Consider the following 24,080-nt stretch of genomic DNA (forward strand, 5'->3'; position numbering starts at 1 on the left):
CAAGCGATGCTACAGATCACTTGGAAAACACTAGCATTCTTCAAATCGCTAGTTTTTCCGCGGGAAAATCGCGGGAATTTAAAATGAGATTTTCCCACAGAATGGAATTCCGGAATTCTCATGGTAACTTACGCGGGAGTTCCGCTACGTGTGAACCTAGCCTTAGGGAAACAGAAGATTCCAAACACATGAATAAGAAAGAGAAGGGTAACTATGACACCTAATGGCCATAGTTGGAACAGCACTTAAAAAATGTCTTGCTGCACAGAATGGGCAGAACACAGCCTGTCATCCAGTAGAGACATTGAGCAGAGTCTGCTCAGTGTCTCCCTGTGAACTCCTATTACCTACAGTATCTGACGGCACCGTGAGCGTGAGAAAGTTCTCCTGCTAGCGTTGGCATCAGAAAGTTCCTGGGAGTTCACAGCCAATGAACTCACTTGACCTTTCTGACATCTGTGCGAGAGCCATGGGAAAATTTCCCACCGCGCTCGTGCCGACGTCACATAGGTGAAGTGAGTTCACTGGCTGTGACCTGACAGATCCTTTATGACGGCAACGCGAGCAGGAGAACTTTCTCATGCTTGCGGTGCTCTCAGATAGATGCCTTGTATGTGGCATTATTTGGTCACTATGTGGTGATAATATGTAGTCCAGCCATGGTGTGGTGGTATTTGTCCCTTGTATGTGGAATTATTAGTAGGGATGAGCTTTCCGATATTAAAATATCGGAAATCGGCACAATATTTGCGATATCGGAATTCCGATTCCGATATTTTTTTCACATCGGAAATCGGAAATCCCATAATCCTTCAGCCCCTGAACGCTCCGTGGAGCCAATCAGGAGCTGAAGAATTGCTGACAACATTGTGTAACTCCCCTAAGCTTGGTAGGAGGCGTCCAAACTTGCTAGCTAGGGGCTGCGCTGCAATAGGCTGGCTGGGAGGTGTGATCAGGCAGTATAAAAGGCTGCGCCTGACAATCTAGCCTCACTCTACTGTGAAAGCAGATAGGGAGAGATCTCGGATCTAATAGCGATAGAAATTGTTTTTCAACGATTGTAGCAGCCCCTGTGTGTTACAGAAGCAGTCTTTTTCCTCACTGACTCCGCTCATTTTCATTTTTTGTGCTGTGCAGGCTCTCAGTGAGGTGCTTAGTGAGACAGTGCAGAGCACATTCACTGCAGCTGCTGCAGCTCCTCTTGCTGCAGCACTGTGTAGTGTGTGTCTCACTGCCTTTTCACAGCCTTTTCTTTTCATCCCTTAAATCCCCTTCCCCTATTTTTTCCTAAAAGTGTAGCTTCACCATCCAGTACATTTTGGTGCACGCTATATAGGGATTTTTCAGTGAGGGGTTCCCCCCCGAAACCCCCCCCTAATCTATTACCCCCCATTTATCCCTCAATTTTCCTGGTGCTCGGGTCCGCTTTGCACAGTTTAGTCACCTCCGCTGCGCAGACTGCCTGTGTGCTTTTTTTTGGGGAGTGCAGCACCCACTAGGTCAGTCTTTGTAGTCACATCAGACTGCAGGACCCCTAGTGCGGCCTGTTCTATCGCGCACCCCCAAATTTTTCACCAGTAAATTCACTCTCAGAGACCCTATAAGTGTTACTTTACCTCACAGCATCTATTGAGGTTAAAGTTAAACACAATATAGGGAATGTGCTGTGAGGGACCCAAACCACCCCCCTGTTCCCTGGTGCGCTTTGCACAGTTAGTAACCTCCGCTGTGTAAGCCACCTGTGTGCTATTTTTTGTGGAGTGCTGCACCCACTAGGTCAGTCTTTGTAGTCACATCAGACTGCAGGACCCCTACTGTGGCCTGTTCTATCGCGCACCCCCAAATTTTTCACCAGTAAATTCACTCTCAGTGCCCCTATAAGTGTTACTTTACCTCACAGCATCTATTGAGGTTAAAGTTAAACACTATATAGGGATTGTACTGTGAGGACCCAAACAACCTCTGTGGCTGGTGCCACACAGCACCTGGCCCAGTCACGGAGAATCCTTTTTTTTTTTGGTATCACAGCAGTGTCATTTACTGCGCTGTGACATCCGACCGTAACGTGTACACCAACACTACAAAACACATGTTACTCTTTGTGTAGGCCACACTAGATTGAAATAAAGTGTAGCAGACATGTGACGCCCCTGAGGATTCAGTTGCCACAGAGGTACTGCTAGAGTTGAGCGAAACGGGTCGAAAAATTTCAAAAGTCGCTGACTTTTGGCAAAGTCGGGTTTCATGAAACGAAACCCGACCCTAGGATGAGGTCGGCCACGAGGTCGGCGACTTACGCGCCAAAGTCGCGTTTCAAAAGTTTGTTTTGCGCTCTTTCAGCCAATCAGGATCCACGGACACTGTGGGCAACGTGATGACATAGGCAGGGGTCACCACCATCTTTCAGAAGGGCATGCAAGTGATTGGCTTGCTTTGGTGGGCGTCACAGGGGGTATAAAAGGGCGTGCACGCCGACCGCCATCTTACTTCTGCCGATCTCAGTACAGGGAGAGGTTGCTGCTGATTCTGTAGGGAGAGCGTTAGGCAGGGAAGAAGACAAAAAAACTGCTTCTGCTGCTAGCGATTTGGCCTGCACAACACACCAGTCACTGTGTGTGCAGTACAAGGGGAGGCTATATAGTGGTGTATCAGTGGTGTTGGTTGTTGGGCTGCCTTTTAAGGCTTCCTGACAGGATGGCATTGCTGTTTACCCACTGCTCTGCAAACTGCTTTTTTAAAAGCAATCCAATCTCCCTTATCCTCTAGTCACTTTTGTCACAGCTGTGCCATCGAGCCTGTGACATAGCCCTCAGATATCAGTGGGCCTCACACAATCCAAAAGTGTCCAGTGTCCACAAGTGTGTGCAGAGATTCAAAATCTCCCTTATCCTCTAGTCACTTTGGTCACAGCTGTGCCATCGAGCCTGTCACATAGCGCTCAGATATTCATTGGGCCTCACACAATCCAAAAGTGTCCAGTGTCCAAAAGTGTGTGCAGAGATTCAAAATCTCCCTTATCCTCTACTCACTTTAGTCACAGCTGTGCCATCGAGCCTGTCGCATAGCGCTCAGATATTCATTGGGCCTCACACAATCCAAAAGTGTCCAGTGTCCAAAAGTGTGTGCAGAGATTCAAAATCTCCCTTATCCTCTAGTCACTTTGGTCACAGCTGTGCCATCGAGCCTGTCACATAGCGCTCAGATATCAGTGGGCCTCACACAATCCAAAAGTGTCCAGTGTCCACAAGTGTCTGCAGAAATTCAAAATCTCCCCTGTCCTATAGACACCTTGTACCTTGTTTTACATTACTATATAGTTTGTTGGATTTTGTCTACATTTCTACCAAAAATGAGGAAGGCTGGTGGAAGAGGCCGTGGAATTGGGCGGGGGTTGGCAGCTGGTAATGATGGTGTTGGTGGTGGATCTGATGGTAGTGGCAAGAGCAAAATAGGACCGAATGCAGGAGGTGTTGAGCCTGCGTCATCGTCTGGCTACATAAGGCCTCGAACGCTTAGTTTTCTAGGAGTTGGCAAACCGCTTTTAAAGCCAGAGCATCAGGAAAAAGTTTTGTCTTACATTGCTGACTCAGCCTCCAGCTCTATCGCCTCCTCTTCTTCAGTTGTAAAAAGTAAAAGCACTGAGTCGTCATTAGAGGCTCATGTTCATGAACCACACCTTTCCTTGTGTCCTTCACCCCAACCAAGATTGAAGGATGACGCAGGCCATACTACTGATTACTCCATGGAGCTGTTTTCACATACCATGCCTGGATTATCAAGTGAAATGGTGAATTACCCAGGCCAAGATGAATCTGACATGGAGTGCACTGATGCACAGCCGCTGATGGATGATTCTGCTGGTACATTCACTCAGAGCACTACATTGTCCTCGCAGTGTACAGAGCCAGATTCTGACCCTGATGAGACTCAGGTGCCCCTTCCCGCACACTATACCACCATACACGGTGACACAGAGGAAGGTGCACATGACATAGAAGAGGAGGTGATGGATGACCCAGTTGTTGACCCAGATTGGCATCCATTGGGGGAAGAGGGTGCTGCTTCCAATAGCTCAGATGAGGAGCATCCACAGCAGACATCGACATCGCAACAGCTGTTATCTGGCAGGCCCGGAGCACTCCAAAGACAGGTTCCAAACATCAAAAGAGTTGCTGGACAGCTTGTCCAGAGGGTCAAAAGATCACAGCGTGCTAGGCCACAAAATGTCTGCCAAAGTAGGAAGAGTGCAGTGTGGCACTTTTTTGAACAAAATCCTCATGATCAGGCCAAGGTTATCTGTAAGAAGTGCGCAAAGACCTTTAGCCGAGGGAAAAATCTGAAAAATTTGAATACCAGTTGCATGCTTAGACATTTAACCAGCATGCACTTGCAAGCGTGGACACAACACCAAACCTCAAGTGCCACATGTGCAACTGATCACAACGAAGGTAGTCAGCAACGCTACATTGTTTCCCCCACTGTAAGCCCACCGGTTAGCACAGCAGCAAATGTTGAGGCGTCGTTGCAAGGCCACAGCAGTCAGGGAATCCCACTGTTATATCAACGAAAGACTGATTCTAGGCCATCAGAAAGAACACCAACTCCATCACCATCATCAACCCTCTCTCAGTCCGCCCTGTCCACAGCTACTTCCACCATATGCAGCTCTCAAGTCCAGCTCACCCTCCCAGACACTATGAGTAGGTCAAGAAAGTACTCAGTCTCTCATCCGCGTACACTGGGTTTGAACGCCCACATTGCCAAACTAATCTCGTTTGAGATGATGCCCTTTCGGTTGGTGGAAAGCACAGCTTTCCGCGAACTCATGGCCTATGCAGTACCACGCTATGACCTACCCAGTCGCCACTTCTTCTCTCGCAAAGCCATCCCAGCCCTCCACCATCATGTGAAAGACCGCATTGTCCATGCACTCAAGCAGTCAGTGAGCGGAAAGGTGCACCTCACAACAGATGCATGGTCCAGTCGGTATGGCCAGGGCCGTTACGTGTCCATCACTGCGCACTGGGTTAATGTGGTGGATGCAGGGTCCACAGGGGACAGCGGTGGTGGGACAGTGCTGCCTAGCCCACGGTATAGGAAACAGTTGGCTGTAGGCGTTCGACCCTCCTCCTCCTCCTCCAGAAGCGAAAGCTCGTCCACAGAGCGCAGTCGTACGAGCACTCCATCTGCAGCTGCCACTGTTGCACACGATGTGTCCCCCTATCGAGCAGCTAGTGGAAAGCGTCAGCAGGCTGTGTTGCAGATGATGTGTTTGGGCAACAGACACACCGCCGAGGTGCTGGCCGAGTACTTGAAGCGACAAACTGAGTCATGGCTGGGCAGTGTACATCTTGAGGCAGGCAAGGTAGTTAGTGATAACGGCCGTAATTTTGTGGCAGCCATAGCCCTTTCAAAACTCAGCCATATACCTTGCTTGGCTCACACCTTGAACCTGGTGGTGCAGTGCTTCCTCAAAAATTATCCGGAGTTAACAGCCCTGCTCCAGAAGGTGCGAAGACTGTGCGCGCACATCCGCCGGTCGCCTGTACACTCCGTTCGTATGCAGAAGCTGCAGCGATTGCTCCACCTTCCCAACCACCGCCTCATTATTGACATTGCAACAAGGTGGAACTCCACCCTGCACATGGTGGAGCGGCTGTGCGAGCAGAGGCAGGCCATAATGCATTTGTGGGAGGATACACGGCCAAGCACTTTGAGAGCAGACATGGAGTTGACAGGTGTGCAGTGGTCGAAGCTGAAAGACCTCTGTAAAGTCCTTCAGTGTTTTGAGGAATGCACACGGCTGGTAAGCGCAGACGACGCCATCCTAAGCATGAGCATCCCACTTATGCGTCTACTCATGCAAACTTTGACGCACCTTAAGGAGCAGGCGTCTGCAGCCAATGTTGATGAGGAGGAAGAGGAGGAGGGAATCCTTGATGACATTCAGCCATTGTCTGCTCAGGGACCTCTCCTGGACGAGGTGGAGGAAGAAGAGGAGGAGGAGGAGGAGGATGATGGGGATGATTACTTAGGGGAGGAGGATGCATCTCGTGGGGCAAGTGAAAATGTTGGCGTGGCAAGGTCTGGTACAGGGTTTGTGCGTGACTGGAGGGATGTGGATTTGCCAGAAAGTGCTCCTCCAATCAGCACTCGCAGTGCATCATTGACACCGGGAACATTGGCCCACATGTCAGATTATGCCTTGCAGATCCTAAAAAGGGCCCCGCGCATTGCCAAAATGATGAACGATGACGACTACTGCTTGGCCAGCATCCTGGATCCACGCTATAAAGGCAAATTACAAAACATCATGCCACAGGAGAACCTTGACCTAATATTGGCTAATAAACAAGCAACTCTGGTAAATCGGTTGCTTGAGGCATTCCCAGCACACAGCAGCGGTGATGGTTCTCACACGAGCCGTACGGGCCGGGGGCAGCTTGGCAGAGGTGTTCGTGATGCACACAGCAGAAGTGGCGTTGGAGACAGGGGTTTCATGACAATGTTGTGGACTGATTTTTCAAGTACCGCTCACACAACTGGTAATACTGCATCGATGGAAAGTGACAGGAGACAGCAGTTGTCAACTATGGTTACAAACTACTTTTCCTCCCATATCGATGTTCTCCCACACAGGTCATTCCCCTTTGACTATTGGGCCGCTAAACTGGACACCTGGCCTGAATTGGCACAATATGCCTTACAGGAGCTCGCTTGCCCAGCTGCAAGTGTGCTATCGGAAAGAGTCTTCAGTCTTCAGGGGCCCTGTGCCAGTGCCGTCGCCAGAGAGTGGCCCCCCCTGCTTGCCCAGGATCACAGCACTTGCAAAGTTGAAATACTGTGCAGTGAGATGGAAGATGGGGACGACGAGGAATCCAGACAAGTACAGGGATTCCCTAGCGAGGAGACTTATTTGATTGTTTTCAATGTTGGGACAGCAATTTTTGGGGAGCACTATACTCTGGAGAATGATAGATGGGGCCCACCATACACTGGAACATTCCAAAGGTGGACATCAGACACTGGAGCAGCATTTACAGGGCCCATTATACACTAGAGCATTAGAAATGGGGCCCATTATGTTTGGAGCATTATTTGGGCCCATAAGACAGTGGAGCTTCATCCATGGGGACCAACATATACTGTAGCATTATGTGGAGCTCATCATATACTGTTTCAAACATTATATGGGACCAATGATTCTGTATGGAGAAATAGATGGGCCTCGTCATGAGATGTAAAAAGTGAGGTATTTTTCATTGTACTATACCGCTATTTCTCTGCCGTATCGGAGCATGATGAGTAGTGGTATGTGTTAAAGGGGCGCTCTTTCGCCCAGGGCACATGAAAACCTGCAGCCAGCCCTCCCCTCCCACAACTTTAGCCAAATAACCCCCATTTTTCAGTGCGTAACTTGTATTATGAAGTTAATTAAGGTTGACAAGCTTAAGTAAGAAGAATTGATGCTTTTGGCATTCAAATGGGCACTGTAGGTGTGTTTCCTGTCCTCCTCTCACTGCCGACTTTTATTCCCCATTGACTTACATTGGGTTTCGTGTTTCAGGACGACCCCGACTTTTCCCTATAATCGGACGATCTTGTTCGACCCTACTTTTGGAAAAGTCGGGTTTCACGAAACGAAACGCGACCCTAAAAAACCAAATATGCTCGATGGCACAGCTGTGACAAAAGTGACGAGAGGATAAGGGAGATTTTGAATTTCTGCAGACACTTGTGGACACTGGACACTTTTGGATTGTGTGAGGCCCACTGATATCTGAGCGCTATGTGACAGGCTCGATGGCACAGCTGTGACAAAAGTGACGAGAGGATAAGGGAGATTTTGAATTTCTGCAGACACTTGTGGACACTGGACACTTTTGGATTGTGTGAGGCCCACTGATATCTGAGCGCTATGTCACAGGCTCGATGGCACAGCTGTGACAAAAGTGACTAGAGGATAAGGGAGATTGGATTGCTTTTAAAAAAGCAGTTTGCAGAGCAGTGGGTAAACAGCAATGCCAGCCTGTCACGAAGCCTTAAAAGGCAGCCCAACAACCAACACCACTGATACACCACTATATAGCCTCCCCTTGCACTGCACACACAGTGACTGGTGTGTTGTACAGGCCAAATCGCTAGCAGAAGCAGTTTTCTTTTCTTCTCAGCAGGACAAAAAAAAATAAATTGGGATTGCTTTTAAAAAAGCAGTTTGCGGAGCAGTGGGTAAACAGCAATGCAGGAATGTCAGGAAGCCTTAGAAGGCAGCCCAACAACCAACACCACTGATACACCACTATATAGCCTCCCCTTGCACTGCACACACAGTGACTGGTGTGTTGTGCAGGCCAAATCGCTAGCAGCAGAAGCAGTTTTTTTGTCTTCTTCCCTGCCTAACGCTCTCCCTACAGAATCAGCAGCAACCTCTCCCTATACTGAGATCGGCAGAAGTAAGATGGCAGTCGGCGTGCACGCCCTTTTATACCCCCTGTGACGCCCACCAAAGCAAGCCAATCACTTGCATGCCCTTCTGAAAGATGGTGGTGACCCCTGCCTATGTCATCACGTTGCCCACAGTGTCCGTGGATCCTGATTGGCTGAAAAAAGCGCAAAACAAACTTTTGAAACGCGACTTTGGAGCGTAAGTCGCCGACCTCGTGGCCGACCTCATGGCCGACCTCATCCTAGGGTCGGGTTTCGTTTCATGAAACCCGACTTTGCCAAAAGTCGGCGACTTTTGAAATTTTTCGACCCGTTTCGCTCAACTCTACTAATTACACCATTAAACCGGGCGCGTAAAATGCAGGAGTACCAAGACACACTGGTTAATTCACTCATGTACTCTTTTCCACCGCATAGCAGTGATGCGCATGCACTAGCAGGCAACTCAGTGCATCCTAGGCCCAGCGGAATCCGTTCAGAAGCCGGTAGCAGAAGCAGTACATCTGCTACTGACAGGTTCAGTATACCCAACCTGTTCCAACGGTTTCTGAATGCGCAAACAGTTCGGGCACCATCAGCACAGACAGTGCAACGCACTAGGATGCAACGTTACCGTGACATGGTGGCACAATACCTCTCCACCCCTGTCAGTGTGCTTCAGGATGAATCTGCCCCCTTCAAGTTTTGGGTCTCCAAGTTGGATACATGGCCCGAGCTTAGCCAGTATGCCTTGGAGGTCCTGGCTTGTCCTGGTGCCAGTGTGATTTCTGAACACGTCTTTAGTGCCCCTGGCAATGTACTAACGGACCAACGTACCAGACTATCCGCTGCAAATGTGGACCGGCTTACATTCGGAAAAATGAACCAGGTGTGACTTCCGTCTGCAAGTCTGGGCTGCAGAAAGACAGCGCCCTGAGTAACCCCGATACCCTTTACCCCTATACAGGGATCTGGATTTATAGCAGAGCCCAGGAGGCACTGTCTGAATAGGAGCAGCAACCAGCGCAGGACGGTAGCCAGAAAAGGGGTTAAAAACAGGACCAAAAACGTAGGCCAGAATCTAAGTCAAAACCAGGCGGGCAGCAACTGTACAAAAACGGCAGACAGTAGCAGAGTCAAATCCAGGCCAAGGTCAAAGTCATAAACCAGGAGGGCAACCAAAGTACAAAATCAGCAGGCAGAAGAGAGGTCAGGAATCCAAGCCAAGGTCAGCGTCAGAAGTCAGGAGAAAGGCAAAGGTACGAAATTGGCAGGCAATAGAATGGTCAGAAATCCAGGCAGAGGTCAGAGTAAACTATAGTAAATCACAAAGTAGCACGCAGCGGAACCAAGAATATATCCGGCGGCTTGCAAGACCAGTCCCAAGGTACTTGAGGGATCAGGTCATCCCTCACAGGTTCCCTGACTGATGATGTCATCAGGACCGCCCCCAGGACCAGGCCGGATGGTGATGCACTAGCCCCTTCATGACTGACCGAGGAGCGGAGCCTGCGTCCAGCAGATGCCTGCGCAAGAGCCTCATCTCTATTGCCGCATCACTCGGGGGTGAACCACGGCAATGTGACGTCTGCCTGCGGTCTGGGCTGCAGCCGGACAACACCCCGAGAAACACTGATACCCTTTACCCCTATACAGGGATCTGGATTTATAGCAGAGCCCAGGAGGTGCTGTCTGAATAGGAGCAAAGACCAGAGCAGGACGGTCGCCAGAAAGGTGTTCCAACACAGGACACAGAGGCAATGATATCCGAGACTAAACCAGTCAGGCAGAAATGGTATAAGCACGGTAGACAGAAGCAAAGACAGATACCAGGTCGAAGCCAGAGTCATAAACCAGGAGAGTCGCAGAGGTACCGAATCATTAGACAGAAGCAGAGTCAGAATCCAGGCCGAAGTCAGTGTCATAAACCAGGAGAGTCGCAGAGGTACAGAATCGTTAGGCAGAAGAAGGGTCAGAAGTCCAGGCAAAAGTCAGAGTCAGTCAACAGTAATTCACACAGTAACACGCAGGGGAACCAAGAATATATCCGGCGGCCTGAAAGAGCAGTCCCAAGGTATTTGAGGGATCAGGTCATCCCTTACAGGCCCGTGGCCTGATGATGTCATCCAGACCGCCCCCAGGACCAGGCTGGATGGTAATGCACCAGCCCCTTCATGACTGACCGAGGAGCGAAGCCTGCGTCCAGCGGACGCCTGCGCAGGAGCCTCATGACTATCGCCGCCACCACGCCATGCCAGCCCTTCGTCCAGACACCATAGCTGCAACACGTCCCCCCTGGCTAAGCTGCGCAGGACTCCTCACCAGAGACCAAGGCCGAGACTGCAGGCCATGGGTCAGACGGTGATAGGACAGTCCGGCGTCTCCTAGTGGTCGAGGCCGGAACAGCAGGCCCTGAGTCTGGCGGTGCCGTGACAGTACCCCCCCCTCTAAGAGGGGCCTCCGGACCCTCAAAACCCGGTTTGTCAGGGTGGAGGAGGTGAAACCTGCTAATCAACCGCTTTGCACGAATGTCACTAGCGGGGACCCAGGACCTCTCCTCTGGGCCGTAGCCCTTCCAATGCACCAAATATTGTACCGAGTTTCTCACTAGACGGGAATCAAATATGCCTTGGACCTCGTACTCCAAGGCGCCCTTGACCAAAACTGGAGGAGGAGGGGACCGGATGGGATGAATTGGGGAGCGGTATACCTTGAGGAGGGACTTATGAAAAACGTTAGGAATTTTAAAAGACTGCGGGAGCTTTAACCGAAACGCTACTGGGTTAATTACCTCTAATATTTCATATGGTCCGATGAACCTGGGACCCAGTTTGGCTGACGGTACCTTAAGTTTGATGTTTCTTGTAGAGAGCCAAACCTTGTCACCAACTCCCAGGTGCGGCCCCTGGGATCGTCGTCTATTGGCTGCCGAAGTCTGTCTAATTTGAGCCCCTTTTAAATTAGAGTTTACTTCGGACCAAATAGTCTTTAGACGATGTATATTTTGCTCAACCCCTGGGATTTCCGACATCTTGGCCGAAAATGATCCAAAGCGCGGATGTAGTCCGAGGTTACAGAAGAAGGGGGTGGTTTTGATGGAGTCTTGGTATCTATTATTGAGAGCGAACTCTGCCAATGGCAAATGTTCCACCCAATCTGACTGATGTGCTGAGACATAGCAGCGGAGGTATTGCTCCAGCGTTTGGTTGGCACGCTCAGTTTGACCATTCGTCTCGGGATGGTATGCCGAGGAAAAAGACAACTCAACACCAATACGTCTACAGAACGCCCTCCAGAACTTCGAGACGAACTGGGTACCCCTGTCGGATACGATATTTGCCGGAACGCCGTGCAAACGTACAACGTGAAGAACAAACAACTTACTTAAGGTTTCAGAGTTGGGTAAGCCGGACAGGGGAACAAAGTGAGACTGTTTACTGAACCTGTCCACCACCACCCAAATACAAGTTTTCCCCTCGGAGGGTGGCAGGTCTGTAATGAAGTCCATGGAGATGTGGGTCCATGGACTTTCAGGGGTGGGCAAGGGCTGAAGCCAGCCGGCAGGACGGTTATGGGGGGACTTGGCGCGGGCACAGACTTCACACGCTGAGACGTACTCCTTACAGTCCTTGGCCACCGTTGGCCACCAAAAGTTCCTGGTTACCAGCCTAGTGGTATTATTGAGACCAGGGTGGCCTGCCAGGACGGAGTCGTGAGATTCTTTTAACACTCGTAAGCGAAAGGTAGCTGGGACGAATAATTTTTTGGGGGGCGTAGTGTCAGGAACTTGTTCTGATGACCTACGGATCTCCTCCAGAAGGTCCAGAGATACTGCCGACACAACAATGCCATTAGCCAATATGGGAGCTGGTTCATAGTCCTCGGTGTGTGTGTGACAAAAGCTGCGGGAGAGGGCATCTGCCCTCACATTTTTGGTTCCGGGGCGAAAGGTGATTAAAAAATCGAACCTGGAGAAAAACAAGTCCCACCTGGCCTGCCTAGGGTTTAGTCTTTTAGCCGACTCTAGGTAGGTTAGGTTTTTGTGATCGGTAATAACAGTAATTTTGTGTTTGGCGCCTTCGAGGAAGTGGCGCCATTCCTCGAAGGCCCACTTAATTGCCAATAATTCCCGGTTGCCGATGTCATAGTTTCTCTCCGTGGCAGAGAATTTGCGGGAGAAAAAGGCACATGGACGAAGCTGAGTGAGGGATGCTGAGCCTTGTGAGAGCACTGCTCCCACTCCGACTTCGGAGGCATCTACTTCCACAATAAACGGGTGGTCCAAGTTTGGTTGAATCAACACCGGGTTGGCCACGAAGCACCCTTTTAGTGTGGAAAAAGCCCTGGTTGCCTCAGGATTCCAATTAGTCACGTCCGCCCCTTTCCGGGTAAGGTCCGTGAGTGGCTTGGCAATCTCTGAGAATCCCCTGATGAATTTGCGATAATAATTCGCAAATCCCAAAAATCGCTGGAGTGCTTTCAGCGATTTGGGTTGTACCCAATCCTTAATGGGTTGAATCTTGGCGGGATCCATGCGGAACCCCTTGCCTGAGACCATGTATCCTAAGAACTGCACCTCTTCGGCAAAAAAAAACACATTTTTCAAATTTCGCGAACAAAGAGTTTTCACGCATTCTTTGCAGTACTGAACGGACCTGTTGAGCATGAGTCACAGGGTCAGCAGAATAAATCAAAATGTCGTCCAGATATACGACGACATACACTCTAAAAATATCATTGACGAAGTGCTGGAATACTGCAGGAGCGTTACTGAGTCCGAAGGGCATTACCAGGTACTCAAAATGGCCAAGGGGTGTATTAAAGGCCGTTTTCCATTCGTCCCCATCTCTTATGCGGACCAGGTTATATGCCCCCCGGAGGTCAAGCTTAGTAAACCAGCGAGCTCCCAGTAACTGATTAAACAGATCAGGAATGAGTGGCAGCGGGTATTGATTTTTTACGGTTATGGCGTTCAGCTCACGGTAGTCAATGCATGGTCTGAGTCCACCATCTTTTTTCTCTACAAAGAAAAACCCAGCTCCTACAGGTGAGGTGGAAGGTCTAATGAAGCCTTTTCGAAGGCTGTCTGCTATGTATTCCTTCATGGCTACACGCTCAGGACCAGAGAGGTTGAATATTCTCCCCTTAGGGAGACGGGCACCAGGGACCAATTCAATAGGACAATCGTATTCTCTGTGAGGAGGTAGTTTCTCCGACTCCACTATAGAGAAAACATCTTCATAATCCCTAAACGCATATGGAATAGAAGGTGTTTTAATTTTAATCTGGTTTACTGAAAAAGACATACAGTTACTCTGACACCATGGACTCCAGCGCACAACGTCACCTATGCGCCAGTCAATAACCGGATTATGTTGGTGCAACCATGGCATGCCTAACACAACTGGATCTGATAAATTGTATATAACAAAAAATGACATTTGTTCGTTATGTAATGTCCCCACTGACATAGAAATTTCGGCAGTAACGAATTCCACGCCTCCTTGGAATATAGATGTACCATTAATCGCAGTAGTCTGAATAGGCGCTTTAAGCCTTGACAGAGGTACACCAAGGCTCTTAGCAAATAAAAAATCCATAAGGTTGACGGCAGCACCACAATCCACATAAGCCTTCACACACAGACGTTTCTTAGCAAAAGAAAGGGAAACTGGTAACAACAGTTTGGCCGCATTTGCGGGCAATACCTGACCCCCAAAGCTGTCCAGGGGGTGGATTTCCAACAGCCAGCATTTTCCTTGAAGCTTCCAGGCTGCAGCATGCTTGAGCCTGAGAGTGACTTCCCAGGCTGTGCAATGTAACAGGTGTTTGGGCCAAGAATCAGCTCAGTCAGGAGGAAGGAAAAAAAAAGGTGAGGAAAACTGCTTTTATCTGTGTTAAGTATAGACACAAAAAGCCGTTTTATTTTTTGGGCCGGATATAATGTGACGTCTGCCTGCGGTCTGGGCTGCAGCCGGACAACACCCCGAGAAACACTGATACCCTTTACCCCTATACAGGGATCTGGATTTATAGCAGAGCCCAGGAGGTGCTGTCTGAATAGGAGCAAAGACCAGAGCAGGACGGTCACCAGAAAGGTGTTCCAACACAGGACACAGAGGCAATGATATCCGAGACTAAACCAGTCAGGCAGAAATGGTATAAGCACGGTAGACAGAAGCAAAGACAGATACCAGGTCGAAGCCAGAGTCATAAACCAGGAGAGTCGCAGAGGTACCGAATCATTAGACAGAAGCAGAGTCAGAATCCAGGCCGAAGTCAGTGTCATAAACCAGGAGAGTCGCAGAGGTACAGAATCGTTAGGCAGAAGCAGAGTCAGAATCCAGGCCGAAGTCAGTGTCATAAACCAGGAGAGTCGCAGAGGTACAGAATCGTTAGGCAGAAGAAGGGTCAGAAGTCCAGGCAAAAGTCAGAGTCAGTCAACAGTAATTCACACAGTAACACACAGGGGAACCAAGAATATATCCGGCGGCCTGCAAGAGCAGTCCCAAGGTATTTGAGGGATCAGGTCATCCCTTACAGGCCCGTGGCCTGATGATGTCATCCAGACCGCCCCCAGGACCAGGCTGGATGGTAATGCACCAGCCCCTTCATGACTGACCGAGGAGCGAAGCCTGCGTCCAGCGGACGCCTCCGCAGGAGCCTCATGACTATCGCCGCCACCACGCCATGCCAGCCCTTCGTCCAGACACCATAGCTGCAACACGTCCCCCCTGGCTAAGCTGCGCAGGACTCCTCACCAGAGACCAAGGCCGAGACTGCAGGCCACGGGTCAGACGGTGATAGGACAGTCCGGCGTCTCCTAGTGGTCGAGGCCGGAACAGCAGGCCCTGAGTCTGACGGTGATGTGATAGTCCGGCGCCTCCTACTGGCCGAGGCCGGGACAGCAGGCCCTGAGTCTGGCGGTGCCGTGACAGGCGCCTCCCAGTGACCGAGGCAGGAACAGTAGGCCGTGAGTCAGACGGTGATGGGACAGTCCGGCGCCTCCTAGTGGCCGAGGTCGGGACAGCAGGCCCTGAGTCTGACGGCGATGTGACACCAGGCCTGGATTTCTGGTGACTTTTGCTGCCCTGGGCCAGAGTAGACAGGTTACATGCATGGTTGGTAGCAGTATGCATGCTCTGTCATGTGCCTATGTTGCACACAGCATCATCTGTTATGCCCGTGCTCTGGCCTCTACTACCAACATCTAGCACCTGGTTCTGTGACTGACTCTTTCACCTCATACTGTTTTCCATGAGCTCTAGTACCGCCAGCTAGTGCCCATTTCCGTGACTGCTGATTTCACAGCATGCCGTGTTTCTGGGCTCTAGTACCGCCAGCTAGTGCCCATTTCTGTGACTGCCACTTTCACAGCATGCTGTGTTTCTGGGCAACAGTACCGTCAGCTGTACCTCGTTAGACCAAAGTGGAAAAAAAGGACGACAGATGCCAAACACCTATAGGCAGAAGCACAAGAGGCGGGCCTGGCAGTGAAGTGCGGATATAGGGGCTTCCTCCGAGGGGTAAACCGAGTTCCAGCATCGCCAACTGGTTCTCGGGAGTGCCCAAGGGCACTGGTACCTCCTGCTCCAAACCGTGTTTCGACAACGCTCGCCGTTACACGGTTGTGTCCGCCGCACTGTTCCACGCCCCCACCATACATCATTCCAGCTCAGTTTGCTGTTATCCATGGTGTCAGCAGTGTAGGAGCCCCCTACGTGGACTCCGGGACCTGGCGCTCAAGGCTAGTCTCGACAGTGCCAGTAGGCCCTGCTCCTCCCCTGCTGCGACTGCGGAGTAAAGAAGACTGTGTCTGGGATGTGGGGGAAAATGTGGCTCTTGCACCTTCTGCCGAGAAGACATTACTCTGGTAGAAGACCCAAGACAGGAAGACAGATGCAGAAGACCCAAGACAGGAAGACAGATGCAGAAGACAAAAGACAAGAAGACAGATGGAGATGTCCCCGGACTCCTGTCTTTTTGCTCTTGAACTTGCGTCTTTGTGGGTTTTTTGGGGGCTTCTCGGCAGTGCTTTTTGCTTATGTCACTACTACATTGTGGTATCCGGGCTAGAGTAATGTCAGCTGTTGCCCAGTACAGCCACTGGCACTTTTACCTTCTGCTACTTATCTGAGTTCCAGTAACGTCAGCTGGTTCTCAGTAGAGTCAATGGCTTAGGTCCCTCCTTTGTGGTATCCGAGTTCCAGTAACGTCTGCTAGTCCTTGGTAGTGCATTCTGGCACAGGTTACCTCCTGCTTAGTTATCGGCCTCCGGTAACGTCAGCTGGTGCCCGTTAGTTCCATTGGCTCTTATGCTGATTACTGCTGCCTATACGGGTTCCAGACTCACCAGCTGGTTCTCTCAAGTTCCTGTGCCTACTGTTACTTCTGCATATTTCCTCTCGGTTTGGGACATTTTGCGACCAGCCAATAGCAGAATAACCATAGACGGAGGTTTAGGAAGCAGTAGGAGCAGATGTACATGAACCAAAAGCAGAATATCAATATGCAGAATTACTGAATAACAGTAATATAATCAGCAGAAGACTAAGCATGGTTTAAAGGGAGTGTATCTGTTCCTCCACGTGGTGCTCCTGGAAACTCCCTGCAAAGCAAGGTGAGCTGAACGCGGACACATGTCAGTCAAAGGGCATATTGACACCACCACCGGCAGTTTTAGTTTAATAATGTAAAATCACTAACCCTAACTTTCCCTAACTATCCCTAACCCTTAACCCTTACCACTAACCCTAACCCTAACTAACCCTAACCACTAACCCTAACCCCTAACCATAACCCTACTAATCCTAACCCTACTAACCATAAGCATAACCCTAACCCTAACTAACCCTAACCCCTATCCCTACTAACCCTAACCCCTAACCCTCCTAACCCTAACCATAAACCCTAACCCTAACCCAACTAATCCTAACCCAAAGAAAAAACACCGCTGTTTAGAAGATGGCGACCAGTTTTCCTGCTACAGTTTTTGCTCTGTGCATATTTCTAGCGATTTTTTTTCTCCTCTGCAAACTCCTTCCCCATTATCCTGAGGTGTTTCCCCTCCATTTTATCCATTATATAGCACTGTAGTGGTCATTTTGTAATTCCAATTTTTTTCTCCCACTGACTTGCATTGATATCGGAAATTGGAAATTCCGATATCCAATATTTTCCAATATCGGAAATCGGAATTCCGATATGATATTGAGCAATATCGCTCATCCCTAATTATTAGTCAATATGTGGTGGCAATATGTGCTCTCGCCATGGTGTCTTCATATAGTGAATTGTGTTGTGTATGGAGGTCACATGTTTTCTCTGACATCAATAAGGAGAAGATTGTTTATTTACATTAGAAATTAAAGGGAACCTGTCACTAGTAAAAATGCTATTTACCTGCAGATATGGGGTTAATCTGCAGGTTAATAGCGTTATTATGCTGGCCAGCGCCTGCACTTATCCAAAAGCTGCGAGAAAAATTGAACTTTATTCTTTTTGGCAGTGTTACCATTTCAGTCAAGGGGCCTGTGCTGGTTCAGACGCCGCTCTGAGAATACAGAACAGTCTCTGTAACTGCGCCTTCGACACTGACAGCCGGCCGGCCCTAATGCCAGGGGTGGTCCTTCATCTGCCGTTCTGTACTCTCAGAGCGTAACTAAACCAGTGCCAACCCAGCCCCCATGACTGAAACCGTGACCCAACCCTGAATGACACTGGCTCTGTATTGGAGCCAGCTGTCAGTCAGGGCCAGTGGAGCAGTTGCATCCACTGCTTTGTATATTCAGAGCGGTCCACTGAACCCCCCCGTGAATGAAACCCGAACCCTACCGGGGGGAAAAAAGTTCATTGTCTCCCCGGAGTATTTAGCTCCATGCAGGTGCCGGCCAGCATAATAACACTGTTAACCTGCAGATTAACCCAAAATCTGCAGGTTAATAGTGTTTTTCCTGGTTACAGGTTCCCTTTAAATATTTGGAAGTTTAATCCCTCCCTATCTGTGACTGTTATACTGTAAGAGGAAGCAGTGATACCCCTGAAGAGCCCTTGCGGGATGTGACATTAGTGAGGAAAAACTGCCATCTGCTGGCTGGGCGAAATCAGGTGGAACCAACTTCTACCGGAAGAATTGCAGGAGGAGCAGCTTCATGTGCTGGTCAGGTAACTCGCATGATAGAGTTCCTGGATATAAATGCCCTGATCGCCAAACCGCAAGAAGATTTGGCATAAAAAGTGAGAGAGGAGCAGATGCAGACTAGGGATGGCGCCCAGGCCAGTGTGTCAAGCCTCAGTAGGAAGTGTATGATACCAAAGTACCAGTCACTGCCTGATAAGGTTCAGACTATGCCCTGGAAGATCCAGAGTTTTGACTACACCGGGCAAGACCAGGACCTGCGCCCTACTCCGGGCAAGACCCAGAGACCAAGAGCTGAGGCTCAGTCCTTTCTGCTCCAGGCCCATGGTCAAGCATTGAAGATCCACGAGGAGATGAAAATTAGAGAGGCATGCCTGTGATTGCTGAGAGACAGCACAAATGAATGGGGCCGTCACTTCCAGCTATAACATATAGTACTGGGGTCGGCTGGGGTCAGAACAACAGGTTGAAAGGGGGCCGGTTAGAGGCTCAACTTTCTTTAATAGACTTTGTCAGAAAGACTTGCAGCCTAGTGGGAAAACCCGGCGACCCCCACTAGGGCCAAAGTTAAAGGAACTCCTGTGAATGGGCGTGCCACCTATGTAAAGAGAGCATTAGTGTTATATAGTGAAGAAATTTCATTGCTATTTCACTCATATCGTTATTTGGCTTATTGTTGATTTGCCTTCTTATTATTTATCACCAACGGTTTTGAATTTCTTTAAATTACTATTCTATGTAAACAGAATTATATCGTTCACTGACCATTCCTGCCTTGTGTCCTCTGTGCGTTGCATCCAGCACCTACATAACAATACAGTGACAAAAATTCACTTACAGGGGTTCCCCTGAAGAAAACAAGAAATCCTCTATCCACAGGATTATTGATAACTTATTCATTCGTGGGGGTCCAACTGCTGGGAATTGGCCGATGTGGATCTTTTGTCCCCATTAGTATGGCATTCAAGTTTGGCTCCACCACAGGATCTAATAATTTCCTAGGTTCCTGCCGAGTGTTGCACTTGGCTTTTTCTAGAAGCCCCAAAGAGGATGAATGGAGCTGTGATCAGACATCTGAGCTGCAGCTCCATTTTAAAATGGGGATAAAAGTGCCCTGTCAGGGCTAAAAGTTCCCCATTCTTCCGATCAGTGCATTGTCCAATGGTCGGATTCCACTGATCAATAAGTTATCACCGATCCTGTGCATCCTGTAGATTAGTGATGATAACTTGTTTAGTCTATGGGGGTTGTTCACACTATTTTTTGGGTCACCAAGAGTTTCCAAAAACAAAACAAAAATGGAGACTGTACGATTGTTATCTTAGTCACCAATTATACTCGCCCAGGTACGTCTATGGGTCAGTGAAAAGCACACTGATGCGATCCTTGAGCTGTCTGTTTTTCACTGTTTCATAGGAGAAGCTTGAAAAATGTCTTGCATTTTTTATTCACATGACAAAAACTGATTAAACTTTGATGAGTAAACTGGACGCACTGACCAAACTCTTATGAAAATCTGATCTAAAACACGGATGAAAATTGTTCAGCTTTTCGAATGCACAAAAAAGAAATAATGAACGAACGTTTGAAACTGACCTAAGGGTGAGTTCACTTATAGCGGAGACATATTTGCTGTAATTTCTTGCTAACTGTACAGGCTCTTAGAAATAATAAAAAATGCATGTGGAGCAATGTAGCAACGCAATATGTCCATACGAGTGATTTTCAATTTGGTAAAATCATTCATAGAGAACGGAATCTACTTTCCAATATCCCAATTTTAATAGAAAATCAAGAGCATTCTGCTCTCAGCAAAGTCTAAGGTTTGAGATTAAGGGACGTACAGACTATTCTTGTACAGTAATAACCTGTCTAGATCTCAAGAATTAAAGAGAATCTTTCACCAGGTTTTTACTACTCCATTTGAGAGCAGCATGATTTGGGACAGAGACCCCGATTCCAGTGATGTGTCTTACTTTAGTGCTTGCTTCACTTTTGATAAAATCACTGTTTTCTCTGCTATAGTTGTAGCAATTCTCTGAATACTAAGCTGTGCATAACCCCGCCCACACCACTGATTGGCAGCTTTCTGTGAACACTGTGCATAGGCAGAAAGCTGCAATAAACTGTGGAATTTGTACAGACTACATGGCAGCAGGTTTACTGGTCCTCCAGTGATCTGCTGAAAAAAACCTGTGATTTTATCAAAATTACAGAAAGCGGTTCAATAAGTGACACATCACTGGTATCCGTGTTTCTGTCTCTGCATCATGTTACTCCCAGATTAGGTGGCAAAAACCTACTGACAGATCCCCTTTAAAGCAAATCCGTCCCCAGAATTCACTCTCAAAATGTAGATGCCTTGGTCCTGAAAGGGCTGGGGTTCATACTTCTAAGATCCATGTCACTTTATAACCCATTGTGAAAGTTTCCCTGCCTATTATTACAATCAGCATTTTATGAGTTCAGTTCTAGGTGGACTTGTAAAATGCTTAATTTTAAAAGAGTTATCCGGGACTTTGGTTGTTTTTTTCCCTATGGGGCTAAAAAGTTACCGGCAGGTAGTTACTTACTACTGCTTGTTCTGCCCTGCGACGATCGCTCATGGAGCATGCAGCAATTCTCCTGCTTCCTGTGACAGAACAACTCCTTCTCTTCCGATCTGCTCTGATGATGGGTTGTCACTGCCGTCATCATGCTGATTAATGGCTGGCTCCCTGCAGTTGGGCAGTGGGGAGCCGGTTGTAAATCAACATGACTTCGGCAAGACAGCCTGTCAACAGAGCAGAGCAAGAAAAATAGCTGCTCTGCCATTGTGATGTCACCAGAAGCGGGAAAAATCACCGCAGAGGAGGTCCGGATGCAGAACAGATCATCTCAAGGCAGAACAGGCAAAAATTGCCGGATATCCCCTTTAAATTGAGGAACGTGTTGCTATTTTTACATGGATGTTGAAGGTAAGTACACTAGCCTTATCAGGTCTATAGGATCTATTTAATATTATAATGCAGGTTGTATTGTGAAATCTGATGACGATCTCATTGCACTGTATTCACTGGTACATGAACTAAACAAAATGGCTAACACAATATTTATATTTCAGGTCAACGCAAATCAAGACTTACTCTTGGGACAACGCTCAAGTGATATTGGTCGGTAATAAATGTGACATGGAAGATGAACGAGTGATCTCAGCAGAGAGAGGGAAACACCTAGCAGAGCAACTGGGTGAGTAGCACGGGCATACATTCACATCGGATTTCCAACCGCCGTATTATGATTATGAACAATACAGTCCTAAGGACCTTACAATGATTTATCAGGAACGAAAAGGTCAAGAAATCTAATTTATAACAGGTTAGGAGCATAGAAACTTGTAAACACGTTCCTTCCTTACAGGGCCGATCTCGGGGTACAGTCTGCAAAAGCTTTCTGCTATGTTGACTATTGGGGGAGTTGGGGGCACTAAGAGAGACCTAGGACAAATGTGAAAGAATTACAAGCTTCCAGAGCAAGGAGAGACTGGGGGCACAATTGTAGCTTTCGCAAATGCTGGTTCTATGTCTGGGAGAATGACAATGGAAAGGTTACTGTTGAAAAATCTCGAATGATCTTTTATAGCTTGCCTAAAGGCATAAGAGAGAGAGATGAGGTTGCAAAGGGTTATGCTGTATGTTATGAGAAAACCTGAGGCTTCAATCAAACAAATGGTTATCAGTGCACATCAACAAAAAAACACGACATCTGAAAAAGCATTGGTGATTGAGCTCGAACAACAAACATGGAAAGCTCGAACATGGGACGGCTACTCAACATAAAGAAGACGAAGATATTGACTACTGCCTGGTACGACGGGAAAATATTTGAGATGGACCGTGACAAACTGGAAGTTGTAAAGGACTTCACCGTACTCTGATCAATGATGTTAGGCTGTCGGAATGCAGCAAATAATAAAAATGACAATGAGGTGCGTTCGCCGCCTGGGGTCCACCGTGCAGAGGTGTAGAACTGCTGCTCGGTAATGGCGGAGGTTATACGGCAGACAATAAATGAACACACGCGGGTTAGCGTCACCCGGTGTGTACAGACGCGAGCTCTGTTACTTCACAGAACCGCAGTGCCGCACAAAGTAAATGCCGAAGCCTGTTAAGCTCACAGGACTCGGCCAGATGAGCACTAGAATACGAACACAGGACTCTGTCCCAAGGACACGGGATTAGAGTCCTTCTAGTCCACTAGCACTTGGCGCCGCTGCAGCGGTGCCAGCACGGGATAATAATACCAGATAAGCATGCAGGTGTGCACAGAGCTGCTCAGGCAAGCGCCTTTAATCGCCCAGGGATGTGCCAGATAAGCGCACAGGTTGCGCAAGGTGCTGCACAGGCGGTTGCTGCCACTTACCTCGGTACAATAGTGCCCTGCAGTGGGCGACACTATCGGACGCTAGTGTGTGCAGGTGGTGTGAGCATAGCCACCCATTGTCGCTGACTCTAACTCTGAATCCCTAAACACAAACACAACCAGAGGGGGGGAATCTTAATGAGTTAGTCACCAGATACATGCATCCATCATCATACACACAAATAAGCATAAGAGTCTATACTAGCGCATGGCCGAGCGGCCATGCGACTCTTTTATAGCAACATCTTTCCGGGACCTTCCCAGTAGTGGAGCAATCAGAGCAGGAACGGGACCTGCGCATGTGACCTCCGACCTCCAATGAGAGGTCGTCCCATGGGCATGCTCAGTAGGTAGAATACAGGACTTAGTCCCTGGAGCATCTGCTTGCTGCTGACTCAAACATGGTGTTACAGCAGAGCCTGGAAGAGCAACCAGACGCCTAGCATTAGCTTGGGCAAGACGCCTGGACTGACGTCTCTGTTGAGCAGGAATGTCTGTGGCTGCAGAGGAATGGGAGACCGCAGAGGACATGGCTTCAGACTCCCCCTGTGCAGTGGGGGAAACTCGATGCCTAACAAATGATCACTCAAGATGCAGCTACGACACTGGAAAACAAGAGCAGAATAGCTGTGGGCAAATTAATAATGGCGTCAGTGGAATAGGTCTTCAAATAGAGGAGCATTTCACCGGCGATGAAGATACGGCTCACACATAGTCTAGTCTTTTCTTTTTTAACATATGGATGTAAACCTGGACGATAAAGAAACAAGACAGAAGAAGAATCAAATCCTTTAAAAGGTGGTGCTGACGACAGATGTTATAAATACCATGGATGGCAAGAAGAACAAACAAATCAATCTTGGAACAAATCAAGCCAGACATGTCAATCGAAACCAGGATCATCAAGCTATGACTTGCTAACTTTGGACACATCATAGGAAGAGAGAGCAATCACTGGAGAAGGACATCATGGTCAGAAGAATAGGAGAAACAAGGTGAAGAAGGACCCAATGGCTTGATACTATCACGATAATGATGGAAAAGACCATGGTGGACTTATCTAGCCTTGCACAAGATCAATCTTCCTACAGATCGTTCATTTATCAAGTCGCCAGGG

At 48.5% G+C, this 24,080-nt stretch overlaps 1 protein-coding gene across 2 annotated transcripts in view; it reads left to right on the forward strand.

Annotated features, from left to right (window-relative positions):
- The window catches only part of LOC141097196 (ras-related protein Rab-3C), a 314,211-nt gene that overhangs the window by 285,199 nt on the left and 4,932 nt on the right, over positions 1 to 24,080 (forward strand). For both annotated transcript variants that reach the window (XM_073584299.1, XM_073584298.1), the window contains exon 4: positions 21,666 to 21,790. In XM_073584299.1, the coding sequence (XP_073440400.1) occupies positions 21,666 to 21,790 (125 nt within the window). The remainder of the gene's footprint in view (positions 1 to 21,665; positions 21,791 to 24,080) is intronic.

This window comes from Dendrobates tinctorius, unplaced genomic scaffold (genome assembly GCF_039654945.1).
Source record: "Dendrobates tinctorius isolate UK_male_01 unplaced genomic scaffold, ASM3965494v1 ptg000083l, whole genome shotgun sequence".
Classification (NCBI taxonomy): Eukaryota; Metazoa; Chordata; class Amphibia; order Anura; family Dendrobatidae; genus Dendrobates; species Dendrobates tinctorius.